General features: G+C 42.8%; 1 protein-coding gene across 2 annotated transcripts in view; it reads left to right on the top strand.

Moving 5' to 3' along the window:
- Nucleotides 1-8184: 8184 nt before the first annotated feature.
- Nucleotides 8185-15878, top strand: part of FAM193B (family with sequence similarity 193 member B) — a 35912-nt gene continuing 28218 nt past the window's right edge. For both annotated transcript variants that reach the window (XM_060240159.1, XM_060240158.1), the window contains exon 1: nt 8185-8507. In XM_060240159.1, the coding sequence (XP_060096142.1) occupies nt 8334-8507 (174 nt within the window). In that variant the 5' untranslated portion in view covers nt 8185-8333. The remainder of the gene's footprint in view (nt 8508-15878) is intronic.

Below are 15878 nucleotides of genomic sequence, written 5' to 3'. Positions count from 1 at the left end.
ATAAAATTTGAGAGGAGAAAAATGAGCCTCTTCTATAGACTTCCAAGGGGGTGGAGGATGATAGTATAATAATTTGACCAATTGAGACAGAATTGTAGCTTTGTAATAGCGTGTAATGTCTGGAACTGCCATACCTCCTTTTGCCTTGGACCTACATATAGTAGTTAATTTTATTCTGGCTTTTTTGTAATTCCAAATGAAAACAGTCAGTGTTTGTTGCTAGGATCTCAGAGTGGTCTGAAGTTTCTCTATGGGGAGGGCCCGGAATAAGTATAGAAGTCTTGGGAAAATAAAAGATTTAATAACTTGAATTCTTTCCATCCAAGACAGTTGTAATTTGTCCCATTGTTTTAAGGTTTTAGAAACATCAGATATAGTGGTGGTGTAATTTACCTTCAACAGGTCAGGGAGTTTTAGCGGAATTTTCAAACCTAAATAAGACCATGTTTCTTTGACCCAGTGAAATGGATAGTTTGAAGCTATAGCTTTTTTAGAAGAAGGAAGTAGAATGATTGGGTAAAGAACTGATTTGGAGGTATTAACACAAAGACCAGACAACCTACCAAATTCAGACAACAGGGTAGAAATAGCTGACAAGAATTGGAAATGTAAAGGACTATGTCATCCGCAAATAAACTAATTTTGAAAGTATGATCTTGAACTACAATGCCCTTGAAGAAGCTCGTATCTTGTTCGCAAGAGGTTCTATTGCCATGGCAAATAGCAGTGGTGAGAGAGGACAGCCTTGGCGTGTCCCTCGTTCGAGAAAGAAAGTAGGGGAATGCTGACCATTAATGTGCAAAAGAGCTGATGGACAAGAGTAAAGTGAATTTATGATTGTCATAAATTTTGGCCCAAAGCCCATATATTGTAATACCTTATGTAAGAATTGCAGCTCGACGGTGTCAAAAGCCTTTTCAATATCCAGGGTAAGGATGCAAGATTCATGGGGTTGAAAAGCACAGTATTGAAACAAATTAATAGTCTGTCTTGTGTTATCAGTAATGTCACGATTTGGGATAAAACCTGATTGATTGACGTGAATATAAGAACCAATTATACAGTTTAGCAGTCAAAACTGAAGTAAATAATTTATAGTCATTATTAAGTAGGGATATGGGGCGATAAGACTTAGTATTAAGTGGGTCTCTTTAGGGATAAGGATTACCTTTGCTTGAGACCATGAGGGAGGCATATGACCTGACTCCATAAAGGAATTACATACTGAGGTAAGATGGGGTGTAAGAGAAGGGCCAAATTTTTTGTAAAATTCTGAGGGTAAACAGTCTCTACCCAGAGTTTTGTTGGGTTTGGAAGCTTTAATAGCTGCACTTATTTCTAGAGGGGTTATGGGGGAGTCCAAAAAGCATTGATGCTTAAGAGATAAATGACTGACTGTGTTATGGTCTTTTAAAAAACGTCAATTAGGGAGGAAGAGGATTAGTTGAAGCATACAGTTGGCCATAGTACTGATGGAAAGTTTCTAAAAAAATTTGGTTAGAAGAATGTACATTTCCAAATTGGTCTTTTATAAAATAAATCTGTCTTTCACTAATTTCTTTCCTAAGTTTTCAAGACAGCATTTTTAGTGCATGAGGGTGATTGTGCAAATATCTGTTTTTTAAAAAGTAAGTTTTTCCTGATGGTAGATGTTTCCATCAAATCCAACTTTTTCCTTTTGAGTAAAAGTTTGTGGAAATTTTTTTTTGAACCTGTCAGTTTGTGTTTTTGTTCTAAACTTTTGATATTCTCAAGTATGGTATGTTTAAGTTCTAACTTTCTCTTTTTATAGGCTGAGTTCAAGGAGATACATTTGCCTCGGATGACGGCCTTCATAGCATCCCATACTATGTCTTGAGAGACATCACAGTCAGAGTTGTTTTCAAAATAAAATTTTATCTCTTGGTCAATTTGTGTGCATGCCTCTTGATTTAAAAGAAGTGTTTTATTCAAAGTCCAGTTGAATGTAGGTTTCTCCAGTGGAGTCAAGTTTAAAGTACACTCCAACCAAGCCTGGTCTGAGAGTGTTCTGAGACCTGTTAGCCTGAGTTATTTGATTTATTGAGGGAGAAATGAAAAAATAATAAATTCTAGTAAAGATGTTGTATACAGCCGAAAAGTAAGTGTAATCTTTGACACCAGGGTTTTTTATTCTCCAGATGTCACATAAATCAAAATTTTGCAGCATAGCTTGTAAGGGAGGTGAGTCAACAATAGTAGGGGTGTGTGATTTAAATGACCTATCCCATAAGGACAATATCTCATAACAATATCTCCCCCAATGATAACTGCCCCTTCTTGAAAAAGGGCAAGTTTGGATAGCGTTTCATTAATGAAGGTAAGTTGTGCAGTATTGGGAGCATATAGAGAAACTAAGGTGAATGGAGAGTTATTAAACAACAAAGTGTGTTGGGCATGGAGCGGAATCAAAGCGAGCACTTTACTTAACATCGCTTTCTTGACCTGAATGAAAAGAGCAAGTTAGGTGGTCGGGATGGAATGACCTGATTCAAGTTAGTGGCTTGAGGAGGGTCAATGTTAAGTTGCTTGAGGAGTTCACATCCTGAGACAAAGTCAGAAGCTGACAATCGAAGACCCTGGTGAACCAAATAAATTTGCGTGGGGGAGGACCAGCGAAAATGAATCTTATAATCTATAAGTAAATTTAGTATCGGCTTCATGTCTTTTCTGTGTGCCAAAGTTTCTGGTGACAAGTCAGCCAAGACCAAGATCTTTTTCCCTTTGTATAGCAGGCCCTCCTCAGAACAGGCTTTCCGAAAAATCAAGGTTCTGGTTCTAGAATCTGGGACCACGATCAGGATGTCACGTGGGAAGTCTTTAGAATTCAGTTGTAGAGTGCCCAGATGATAGGCTGAGTCAATAAGCGGGGCGACGCCATCTTGGAGGCTTAGAGCTGAGACAAGCCAATTTGCAATAAAAATTCTAGGCTCTTTGTTTTCTTCAGCCTGTTCTGGTAGCCCCCTTAATTTCAGCCTGTTCTGGTAGCCCCCTTAATTTCAGATTAGTAGCCCTTAATTTATTGTCCAGATAAAGGACTTTCTCTTGAAGCCAGAAATCAGAGTGCTGTAAGTTCTCTACAGCCTCTTGTGCCTTGGACGCCATTTCAAATGCAGAGTCAGCCGTTTGAGAAACCGCCAAAATGGATTCGTTAATTTTTTTGAGTTAATTCTGAATGGGGGCGATAGCATTGGAGATTTTATCTCCAAGGGTCTCCTCCAAACATGCCATCACTTCATGAAATGTTTGGGTGGTTAATAGAGGGCTTCCTACAGAGTTGGGGGAAGCCTCCAACGCCATTATCTGTGAGGTGGCAGGCCGGATGCGTCAGGACTCACTGGGGGGAAGGTAAGGATCCTTTGAGTCTTTATAGAGGCTCTGGCAGCTGCTTTAGGTCCTCCGGTGTTCTTTTTGCCCATGCCCAGGCGTAGAGAGAACGTTCAAAGGGAATGGGACTGAGGTGAAGGGCCAGTTTGTCGGGAGCGATCTCCTTAAGCGTCCACCATGCTCCATGTCGCCCCGCTCCCCCCCCCCCCCTATCAGTATTTGAATGCATGGAACATGGATGACAATTCCATATGTGGTTACTTTTAGATATTTGAAAGCCTTTTTAAAAAACTTATTTGTAGATTACGACCACAGTTGTTATATTTTTGTCTACATTTCCTTCCTTTTTTGCTAGAATTTGAGTTTTTCTCCCCTTGTTCTTTTGTTCTGTTTTTTTTTTTAAGATTTTTTAAAAAATAGAAAAATGCATTCCTGGTCACTACTACTAACTGAGTATCCAGGAGCATCCCCAAACTGAAAATCTGCTAATCAAAGAATAATACAATCCAGAAGAGTTTTAAAATTTAACAATACCACCCAATCCCTTCCTAGCAAGGTGACACAAGGCAATACCAGTGTCAGTCATATGAAAAACACTGACATACCCAAAAGGACCAATAAGGATGCACTTCATTCATTTCCCAGCAAAGGAGACTAAAGCAGTCTTCATAACAAAAAACAAGCTGGAAAGCAAAGTGAAAAGGAACAAGAAAATTAATCTAATTCAGAAATATCTAGACACGGACCATCATTATACACTTTCAAATCTTGACTCTGGCATTTCTGAGGCGGGCTGATAGTTATTTAAATCAGCAGGGGTCTAGTGAGAATTTCCTCAAGAGAAGACTTACCTTGGCTTCTTTTCAATATTTCAAAAATGAACCCTCTTGCAACAAACCATTTCTGATTTCCATTATCCTTCAAGCCAAGTCCTCATAGACAGGTCTACCAAGCCAGAGCAGGCAAGGAACAAACATGCAAGCAACATGCCTCACCTCTCCAAGAATTCTGCCCACAAGCATAGGTTGCACAAGGTGCAAATTATCCCAGAAAACCTGACAAACAGAAAGAGAGGGAACATGCAGAACAAGAGCTGTAATAAATTTGAACATATGCATATATATAAAAAGCTGCTGTCTCAGAGCATTAGTCCATGAAGCTGTTTAAGAGTTGATCTTCAGAGAGTAGATTTCCAAGCACCTGCTACTCAAGATCCTTTAGTGGGAGATTTTGTATGAAAAATGTTATTTACAAAAATTCTATCCCACTTTTCTCTCTCCAAAAGGACCAACAAAGCGACTAATAAATTAAAACATACATAATCAAAAACCACACTTCAAAATTATTAAAAGCATTAAATCAATTAAAACAGCTAAAATATGTACAAAGACATAAAAACAACAATTAAAATATACAGTAAGGAAGCGGGGAGCACTGAGGGAACACCAAATGAAAAAAAAATCTGGTAAAAAAAGGCAACAGAAGAGAAAGACAAATCTCCCTAGGGAAAGAGTTCCAGAATTGTGGTGCCATGGCCAAGAAGGCCCTGTCCTGAGCTGTCACATGCCTAATCTTAGAAGGTGGGGGCACCAAAAGCAGGGCCTCTGAAGACAACTGTCTTTATTTATTTTATTCCACTTATATCCCGCCCTCCCCACCAAGGCGGGCTCAGGGCGGCTCACACAGACATGCATGTGCATGTAGTGGTCTGGTGGGTTCATAAGGGAGTTGGCAGTCCTTCAGAGGTGGTCTTCTGTTACCAAGCCATGCTTCCTTATGGAGCCCAGAATGAATACGATTGATTTTAATGAAAAAAGCATTCTTCATATTAGTTACAGTGGCCACCAAGGACGAACTCCTTCAATTTCACTTGAGGGCCAGCATGAAACCTCCTCTTCTTTACACTGCCTCTGCTTAGGGTTGCCAGGCCCACCTCAGGAAATATCTGCAAACTTTGGAGGTGGAGCCAAGAGCAAGGTTGTGATAAGCAAAGGGAGTTCTGGCCATCATATTTAAAGGGACTGCACACCTTTTAAATTCCTTCCTTCCGCTGGAAATAATAGAGGGGTCACTTTCTTTTGGGGCTCATAGAATTGGACCCCTGATCCAATCTTTTTGAATTTTTTGGGGGGGAGGGTTAGGAGAGGCACAAGATGCTATGCTGAAAATTTGATATCGCTACCTAAAAAAAACAACAACAACCCTCAGAGCCTCACATACCCACAGACTGATTCTCCACAGATTGGTTCTCCATTGGGAACTGGTCTCCACAGAGTATAATGGAGTGTCTATCAGACACCCTCCTCCCCGCTTTCTGATAACCCTAAAGAGGGGGGACAGCCTCCAAACTGGGGATTGGCTATACTACCTCTATTGAATGACACTGCAGACACAGTGGAGGCATAAGAGTTCTTTGCTGTCATCACATCAATTCATTCATCAATTCAACATGAGATTCCCTTAGGATTGCCAGGTTTCCCATGGCTGCCAGTGGGGGATGGGGGGGGGGGGTAGGGTTTCCAGATCAAGGTTGGGAAAGGATTTGGGGTGGAGCCTGGGGAAGACAGGGACCTCAGTGGAGTTCAATGCCACAGAGTACACCCTCCAAAGCATCCACTTTTTACAGGGGAAATGATCTTTGTAGGCTGCAGATGACCTGAAATTCCAGGGGATCCTCAGGTCCCACCTGGTGGCTAGGATCCCTAGATTTCCTCCACCGGCACTTACCCACTCCCCCAAAACCTGGGAGGTAAACAAGCTCTTACAAGCAGAAGAAGATGCCTGGTAGGGCCATGGCAGTTATCCATGTCTCCTGCTTATTGCAACAGCACCCCTAAACTGTCTAATAATGCTATTACTCTCCCTATCCCAAAAGCTCAGTACTGCAGCCTCCAGATTCACCCATCTCCTTACAAACACATACATACAGCGCTTTTTTGAGCAGGAACCATGGCTTTTCTGGTAGAAAAAGTCTAGCAGAAACTCATTTGCATATTAGGCCACACCAGGGTTCTTTTTCTAGCAGGAGCTCCTCTGCATATTAGGCTATGCCCCCCTGATGTAGCCAATCCTCCAAGAGTTTAAAAGGCTCTTAGTACAAGGCCTACTGTAAGCTCCTCCAGCAAAGGAGCTCCTGCTAAAAAAAGAGCCCTTGCATCACGCCATCTGGAACTGCATTCCTGTGCGTTCCTGCTCAAAAAAAGCCCTGCCAGGAACAAACAGGAATGCAGTCCCAACAGGTTTGGTGCCGTGGGTGTGGCCTAACATGCAAATGAGTCTATGAGTTCACCCTGTGTGAAACAATGTGACATCAGGAGGTGTGGCCTAATATGCAAATGAGTTCCTGCTAGACTTTTCTACAAAAAGCCTTGCGTATGCAGAACCAGGGCTTTTTTTGTAGCAGAAACTCCTTTGCATATCAGGCCATACACACCCTGATGTAGCCAATCCTCCAAGAGCTTACAGTAGGCCCTGTAAGAAGACCCCTGTAAGCCCTTGGAGGATTGGCTACATCGGGGAGATGTAGCCTGATATGCAAAGGGATTCCTGCTACAAAAAAAGCCTTGCACATAACATACGTCACTACTGAGAAATAGCATACACAGCCCCAGAACTGCTCCTGCCAGACCTAGGGGAAAGCCTATCTTGCAAAACATCTGAGCAACAGCTGCATTTGTAACTCCTAGCTAACATTACACATTCACTAGCCTTCCCCAGTTCTCAACAGAACGACAACCAAACAAATAACATTCCTTGGATTCTGAGCAGTCCCTGAATTCTCCTCCTGTCTGTGGATGTCCTTTGATGTTCCCCTTTGAAAAGTAACCTAGGCCCTTTCCACATTACCTTTCTAACAATGTTATTCATTATTGGCCTGTCATCAAGTACAGTGATACAGGAATGGAGGTTTCACACTCCAATTTTCTTCCTGTTAATGAACTACCTCTGAAGTATTATGGCCATTTCAAACTGTGCCACTTTTTCCACTGCCTTTTTTAGTCATGTGTGTGAGATCTTCCTTGGAGGTTTTTAAAAAACATTCTATTGGGAGCGTTATGGCGCTGAAACAGGACCTCAAATTGGCACCATAGTGGCTCCATTGAAATGCCTGGATTCCATTGAGACACACTGAGGTATATGCCATCCTGACATTGTCACCTGGAAACAAGGACAGAAGAAGCTGATTAGATAGCAGGTTTAAGCAGCAGCTTGGGCTTCAGTGACTAATGTGACAGATGTTTCCAGGTTATGATTGCATGTATTTCAGAGTGTGATAGGACGCTCCTGTGCCCCAAAATAATGGGATTTCCAATATCACTTGTTTGCATTTTCATCCAGGAGTCCTGAATGTAGGCATCTCAATGTAAAAACGTGTTCACCTAAGCTGATGAAGCCCCAAATGTTGACACACCTTGAATATCATTTCATGCAATTCTCCGTGGATGGAAACAGGGGAGCAAGAAGAATCAGAGGCCTCATTGAGTGGTGGAATAGGATTCCAGAGGTAAAATGGGTAGATGTTTAGTAGCTTGTAGATGCAAAGGCAGCTCCGGATAATCTGATCATCAATGTTTAAAGCAGGAGGGCTACTCTCCAGCACGCAGGTTCCCAAATGGCAATTTTAGCCTCACAACCGGAGATTAGATAAAGACAGACTTTGATGGGAATTTTAAACCTCCTGCTTACAAACGGAGATGCAGGGAAAAGGCCATCTTCACCACCTACGGCAGCTCTGCGCCTCTCTTGCTTTTACACGCGCTTGCCATAAGCGATGGCGCCTCCTCCGGCCGCTGGGGGGCGCGCTGCCCTGTAATTGCCCGTTCCGGCGATGGCGGCGGAGGCTTCCCCCCGCGGGCAGGGGCCGGACGGGCCGCGCCGCCATATTGGCTGTTGTCCTGTCTGAGCAGCGGCGGCGGCGGCAGCGGCGGCGGGAGCAGCAACAACAGCGGCGGCGACGAGAGCGCGGTGGCGTGGGGTGCAAGACGGGCATGACTCGCAGGCGGAATAAGGCAGTGGGCGCGGCTGGGGCGCGTCGGGAGCGAGCGGGGGGAGCAGCCCCCCCAGAACCTCCCGCGCCCCCCGCCGGGCCCGGCCTGCCGGAGACTCCCGAGGCGGCGGCGGTGGCGGCGGGGAGTAGTGCGGAGCAGGGCAGAGCCTCACAGGTACCGAGAGCGCGCGTCCACATCTCGCCCTGCCCCCGAGTCGAGCCTGCATCCACACCCCTCTGCTCTTGGTAGATCGCACGCCCCGCATCCATTTGCGGCGCGATCCACCCTTCACCCAGATTCCTGCCGCACTCATCTGTTTATGATCGCCTGCGTTCATCCATCCCGGGTACCCATTTTCTCCCCTCCTCTACCACCTGCAGTGATGGTCCTCGAATTGAGTTCCTGCAGCACATTGCTAGATCATCCAAAACGATAATGCATCCAGCCCCTACTATCCACCTTGCAGTCACCTCAAGATCCACCTTGAATCCTGGCTGTCCAGATCATAACCCAGTACAGAAGCTCTCCCGATTCTCCCCTCTCTATTACTGCCACCTGCTCCCCCTGCATCCGGCACCCATTAAGTCCTGTTCATCACGCTTTCTGCGTCCATCTAGTTACTTATAGAAACAGCACTCCAACCTACATTCGAAATGTGCTAGTGTTCCAATTAATCCCAGTCATGTATGCAGCATCTCTACATGTACTTTCCACTTCCTTACTTGCATGCAACACTGAATGTGCTTATAGTTCACCCAGCATACCAAAGGCTTCATGCACCTTTACTCCTGTATCTCCTCATTTCCTTATGGAGTACCATTCCATATGTTGGATGCACCTTACTCCACATTACTATCAAGGCCTGTCTGTATCTGTCCATAGCACCAGTTTATTCTTTGTATGTTGCATCTGTTCACACTCCTCCTGGTTACATAGCTTTGTCACATACACAAAGGCAGGCCTTTACCCCTTGAAAATCATTTAATGCTTAGCATTTATAGCTCAGCCTTCTGCTTATGCTTTCATGCTTTGGGACAAAAAAATTGAGTGGGACCTTTCTCAGATTAATGCATCCATTTCCTCCCATAAGGTAGGGTGGAGACTTATCACCAGTATACTGGCAGGCACCTGGATCTTTGTGTAGTCCAAACTTCTTCTACATAGTAAAAGAAAACAAAATTCTCTTCCCTCTTTATAGAAGCAGAACGCGTTATTATTTTTAGAAGAGACATTAATAGTGAAAAGTTGGCTTTTCAGGGGTAAGGGAAGATGTGTGGATATTGAATCATGAAGATGACAGCAGACAGCAGTGGCCAGGTCATTGTGTAACCCTTAATGGTATGACCTCCAAGAGAAATTGAGTCCCTCAGCTTGGCCTTGGCGTTAGAGTACATTTGCAGAGCTATGTCTAGTTATTGTTGGGGCAGTTGGACAAGAGCTGTGCTGCAAGCAGAATGAAGTTTGAGCCAGGGAAAGAACTAGAATGCTGGTATGGACAGAGGTTTAGAAGCTGGTCCAGGCAGTGTGCCTATTAGGCCTGGTTCTGGTTAGCTTGTCCCCTCTTGGCACTGGGCAAGCTGTTTCTAGCTCTTTACAGTTAGCCATGTACACTGAGGTGGCAAATCCCCAGGGCAGCTTTGTGTTAACTAAGGATTGTGGGATTAGTCTTCTGGGAAGCTAGGCGGCTGTTGGCAGACAGACCTGCAGAAAACTCAGCCAGAGTTATACAGAGTATTTAAAAGAGGGGGGCCTGTGCCAGTCTGCAAGAGGTTTTCAACCTTGTGAAGAACCAGGCTGTTCTTGTTTACACATGTGTACATTTTTCATTATGCCAGTTCTGTGGGGATATGCAGATCATGCAGGCAGAGACAGTTATATCCAATGGTAGGGAACAGTTCACTTAGAATGTTATTTGGCTGGGCTAGAAGGATAAAAAAATGCCATGCTGATCAAACAGAAGTGCTAGTAAGCAAGCCCCCTGGGTAGATGACGCTGAGCCTCTCCTGTCTGCAGCTTCCTTAACCTGCTGCAGCTACCATTTATGAATGTTTGTAGAGCAAATAATTAGCCCCTTGTATGATATGCTATTTCCATAATTAAAATAATGGAGGATGAGAAGCATATAAAGGAATTTCTTGCTAAGGTATCATGTGTAGCGGGGCAAGGTTAGTGATTGGTTGGGACTTGCCTTGCTTCTTACCTGTGCCATAACTCTCTGCAGAGGACTAGACTTAAGAGGCAGCCATTAGATATGTCCAACAAATAGAAACTTGGGGCAGGTCTGTTAAGGACATAGCATGGCACTTTGTATGTGGGGGAAGGAGGTTGAATTGCAGGCAGGCTGTATCCAGCCTCCACTGAGATTTCTCTGCCCCCCTTCATGCTCTACTCTTACCATATTGAGTACAAGGCACAAGATTTTGTTCCTTCACAAGCACTTCTCACATGTGCCTCCAAAGCAAGGTGCAACAACTGCATCTTGAACTCAGTGTCTGAATGCAGAAGGGCTAGAAGACCCCCACAACTTTTAGCTCACTGCATGACCCTGTCTTCAGAAGACTCCTCGTCAGAAGGATGGCCAACAAGGTAAAACACAGTACTACTCTTTCCCAGTCATATTTTTAGTCAAAAGGAAGAAAAGTGGCTGTAGTCTTTTGTTTTTTAGGTAGGGAGAGAAGAATAGAAAGAGGAGATTCTCCAGCCAAGCTGCTGAGTAAAAGAGGATGTGGGAATGGGGGAGGGTCGTCCATCTCCTAGGGCTGAAGAAGTTGGCCATTCTTGATCTATAGAACTGAAAATACATAAAATATCTTCTGCATCTCCTAGCTGTAGTGTAAGAAGATAAAGGTAGTATACCTGCTTGCAAAGATGTCATGACAATCTGTGCCCTGAGGGGGTTACAGCCTGGATAATGCCCTGTCAAAAGAGGAGGGTCACTTAGAACATTTGCAAGACAATAAGACTGACTGGAAGAGATGCTTTTGTAGAATTGACTGCAGAGCAAACTTGTGAATTGGCCCATTTAAAAGGCTAAACACAAATACTTGAAGATCTGTGTTGTTACTACCAAACAAGATCAGCAGGTTCATAGATAAAGATATACTTGAGCATCTTGTAAAAAAGTACTGCAATAGAAATCAGTGAAAAGACTTAGAACAAGGTTATATATGCTTCATTATAATCAGTATAAATCAGGGATTTTGATTGTCTGTTTTTGAAATACAGACTGTATATTCAGTTTTCTATTTTTGCTATATTTTCAAATTAAAGTCTGGTAAGTTTAGGTGGATGTTGATTTAAGAACAGATCATTACAGTGCTGTGGACAAAACTGTAGCATTGTGTCCCTGTGTAATGAAGTGGGATATAAACCCAAGTGGAAGCTGGAAAGCATGAAGCAGCATCTCATCTCATCTGCTTCTTAAGTAAATCTGTCTTCTATCAAAAAATGAAAGATCACACATTTTATATTGTTAGGTGGCCAACTTTGGAAATTCCAGAAGACAATTGAGCTTCCTAGTAGACAGTTCCTCTGCTGGATGACCAAAGTCCCAGTGAGAGAGGAAAGCAGAGGTGTTAAGTGTATTAGAATAAGTGTATTAGATCTGTATGTTATCTTTACAGTACCTGAACCACACAGTCCTGCCCTGAGTATAAAGTAGAGACAGTGACAGAGCGAAGCAGGTAATATTGTGCTATGTAGAATAAAACCGAATATTTGCATGTACAGGGTTCAGAGGATTTTCCATTCAGTTAAATGTACACTAACCGAGAACTTTTTATTTAATAAGAGAGTCATGCTCAATTGAGCAAGGCAGAAATGCAGAGAGCTTTGAAGAGATGAATGAACAGAAAGTAGAAGGTTGCATGTTGCTTATGGGTACTACAGCCACTGTGTAAAAATAAATGGGTACTACAATCACTGTGTAAAAGTAAATTTGCAGCTGCAGGCATTCACTTTGCAGACTAGCTAGAAGTTAAGACAGCATTTCCCTTCTTGTATCCACTTGCTCTGATCCATAGCTAAAAAATTTTGTATGCATGTGCAGTCTGCCACATACGCAGCCTCATGCAAGCATTGTTCCCTTAGCAATCCAGAGACTTTTGCAGAGAGCTGAAAAATCAGCAACTGTAACTTCCACTACTGCATCCCTGTTGGGGAACTACACATAAGTATTGAGTTGCAATAGTTTAAGGGCTCAGGAATCTACAGTTAGTCTGACAACTTTATTTCAGTACGAGCCAAATTTCTCTTGTCCTCTCATTTATCCAGTTAGGAATGTACTAGGAGTGCTGACCTACACAGTATTTGTTAGCGAGCTGTGTAGAGGGTTACGATAGTCTAATTAAAGTCACTAAAAAGAAGGTTGGCTCTGATCAGGGGACCCAACCCCAATATGCTGTCAGCACAAAAAGGTTAGTAAAATGCAAGTTATTGAAAACAGGCTGGTACTAAGGCTACAGATTTATGAGGTGGGATTCTGATTTACCACATGGCTTCTTGAGATGAGGCAGGCCTATGGACAGACTTCTTTATAACTTTGTCTAGGTTAGTAAAATACTAACGGCCATCAGCCACTTCAGCTTTGATACATAAAGCGCAGTAGCATCATTCCCATTCTAACTATAAATTTCTGCACTTAATATTTAGGGCTGTCAGCCATTAGATTCCAAGATCATCTTTGTAATCCAGGCACTGCATAGGGCTTCCTACCTGCACACTGATTACTGCCAGTTTCTTTTCACAACTGGCTACCTATATTGATAACAGTTTCTGCATATATTGTGCTGTCTTTGTCCAACTCTTCCTCATTTCCAAAATATTTCATTGCACTAAACCCAGCTTGGATTTAGGGTTGCTGGGCAGATTTCCAGTGAACACTAAAACAAAATGTTGAACAGATCTCCTTTTCCCTGACTGAAGCAACAATTGAATCTTGCTACTCAGGGACCTGATCCAGACGTGCATTAACTAGAGTTATTTTTATGTTGTGTGTGCTTCAGCAGCTGTTGTACTAAGTCAATCTTGTAGTTGGCAACTGCCCCAGGTAAGCACCCAAATGGGCAACTGCGCTCCAGCAAAAGAGCTGTGCCTGAGGCCACCAGAACAGTGCCCTGTGTTTAAAACAAAGCCACATTCTAGGGGCTGCTTGGGCCCCTCTGTTTAGCATTCAAGAGCCAATAATAGTTAAAAGACATGGAAGCGGAAGCTAGATGGAGCGTGTGAATGAAGAACCCATGAAGCATCAATATTGGGGCATTTGTATTGTCCAGCATTGTACCAATAGGGTTGCACACATGACTTTTCTCCCTTTCATAGCACTGGGCAGCTATTGGTGTTCTAGTATGCTTCAACCTGGCCTGACCAGCTGGGACTCTGAGACTAAAGCCAGCTACCTCTTGTCAATCAAACATAGGCCAAAAATGAACAGAAAAAGAAACGAAAAGAAAAAAGATGAAAAAAAATAACTCTCAGGCAGTTAGATTTCTTGTTGCCATCTCCTGAAGCCAGTTATGATCCCTCTTCTCTAGTTCTAGGCCATCAGACAAGATAGCCTACTGCCTTCTTGGCCACCTAGTAGGATGGGATATATAGTGCTGTGAGCATTTTTGGGGTGGTGAGTACTCTTGGCTTAGCTAGAAAAGTCAACAGGCATCAGTCAGATATGGATTACAAGTTGGAATAGGGGGATAAGCAAGTTGGAATACAGGCAACAGCAAGGATAAGGAGACATTTTTGCTGCCATGTGTTGTAATTACTGGGAGAAGTTGATCCAAGGGCCATGCAGCTTTTTGCCCAGTACAAGATAATAAAAAACCTGCTTTAATTCTATGTTATATATAGTCCATGGTGATGGGGGGTGGGGAGGAAGGGATGGTCTTATAATTAACATATTCCTTCCCCCCACCCCTTGCCACACATATACTATTTACATAGATAGCAGAGCCAAGTAATGATGGCTGAAGATCTTGCTCTTCCCATCCCCAAGATGGTCATGTCATGGTTCTGTTTTCTGGAACTGGACAGCCACTTGCCCTGTAATGCTACATGGAGAACACACAGGACTGGAAAGTGGTTGGGGCAGAGCTAGAGTTCCAAATAATTTTTAAACATCTTTGTTGGAAAAGCAACAGAAGTTAGGTTTGGCTTAAGAACGTCGGGAAAAGTTTTCCCAATATGTATTTATCGGTTTCAGCATCACAGTGCTCAGAAAAACACAGGTACTCAGATATCTGTTGAAAGGGAGCTGCATATACTTCTGTATCTTAACCCAGATTGGAGAGAAAGGCCCAGAAATAAAACCTTCTACAAACTAGTGCTAAAATCCCTCGCCTTTGCTTATAGAAGGATTCCATGGTGGGACCAAAAGGCTAATGCGTTACACCCATTCACATCTCCAAGTCCTTGAAAATCAGTCCTATCAATTGTTTACTTGTTTCATAGATCCCAGTGCAGAAAGACGTGTACTAGTAGCAAGATATTGCGAAAGGAGAATTCTAGTAAGCCATAGAAGTTACTATTTCATACAAGAAATTAGAGTTCATCATAGGATAGGTACAAGGCATTCTCAAAAAGCTTTTAAAAGACATTCCTTCCCCTTCAGCCCTCCCCCCTCTTTCCTTTGATGGAATGCCAGCAGGCAACAGAACAATCTAGTGATAGGAAAGACCATCAAGCAATGGCTTTTGAGGCCACTGTGGAGAAAGGCACTAGTACTAACTAGTTTGTTACCTAGGCTTGGGTTGCTCAAGTATTGCATATGACTGCCTCCTAGTTCTTTGTTAAAAACAAATTAGAATTTTTTCCTTCCTCTATGTCTCCTTTGAAAAATGTTCTTGCAAAGCCAAAACCTTACATAGTGCTGAAGTATCAGTCAGAATTAGTTCACAATTAAAAATCAATGTTGATTCCAGCAACATTCGTATGAACTACTAGAATCAAACAAATTAACTTGTAATAGGAAAAAGTAGATACTTGGTCCAGTTATTCATGTAAAAATTTGTTATTAGCTTTATAGCTCTCAAAGCAGTTTCTGGCAAGGTACAAAAACACAAAAGTGCTTGATTCAGATGTGCTGTTCCACTGGGACAGCTGCTTTTTGAGATCTTGAAGGTAATTTGTTTAATGAGCAAACACCAGTCATTGTTAGAAGGAAGAAGAGTATAATATTTTCTCCTATTACAAGATTGTTCAAACAGTCTTTTAAAACTATGCCTTTAATTCACAGGCTTATCAGCTGACCAGGAAATATATTAGCCAGTTTAGAAGCTGTAGCCCTCAATTAGATATATTCAGCTATTATAGAAAAGTCCACCAGATCCTGGTATTCTGAACCAGTTTCTCATTTCCAAAGCAGCTTGTGAGGGGAGAGAAGACATCTCATTTCCCTAGAGACCAAGAATGTGAATATCTTGAAAAGATAACAGCAGCAAATCTACAACAGCATTAGAAGGGATTCAAAATTAGTTCCTTCCTCAAGAGATCAAGTGTGGTTTTTGCATCACAACTTTAGAGTCTGGCCTTGAAAATACAACCATACCTTCT

Source organism: Heteronotia binoei, chromosome 5, assembly GCF_032191835.1.
Source record: "Heteronotia binoei isolate CCM8104 ecotype False Entrance Well chromosome 5, APGP_CSIRO_Hbin_v1, whole genome shotgun sequence".
In the NCBI taxonomy this organism is placed as follows: Eukaryota; Metazoa; Chordata; class Lepidosauria; order Squamata; family Gekkonidae; genus Heteronotia; species Heteronotia binoei.
Note: the sequence above shows the minus strand (reverse complement) of the source record. Positions and strands in the feature narration are given on the sequence as shown.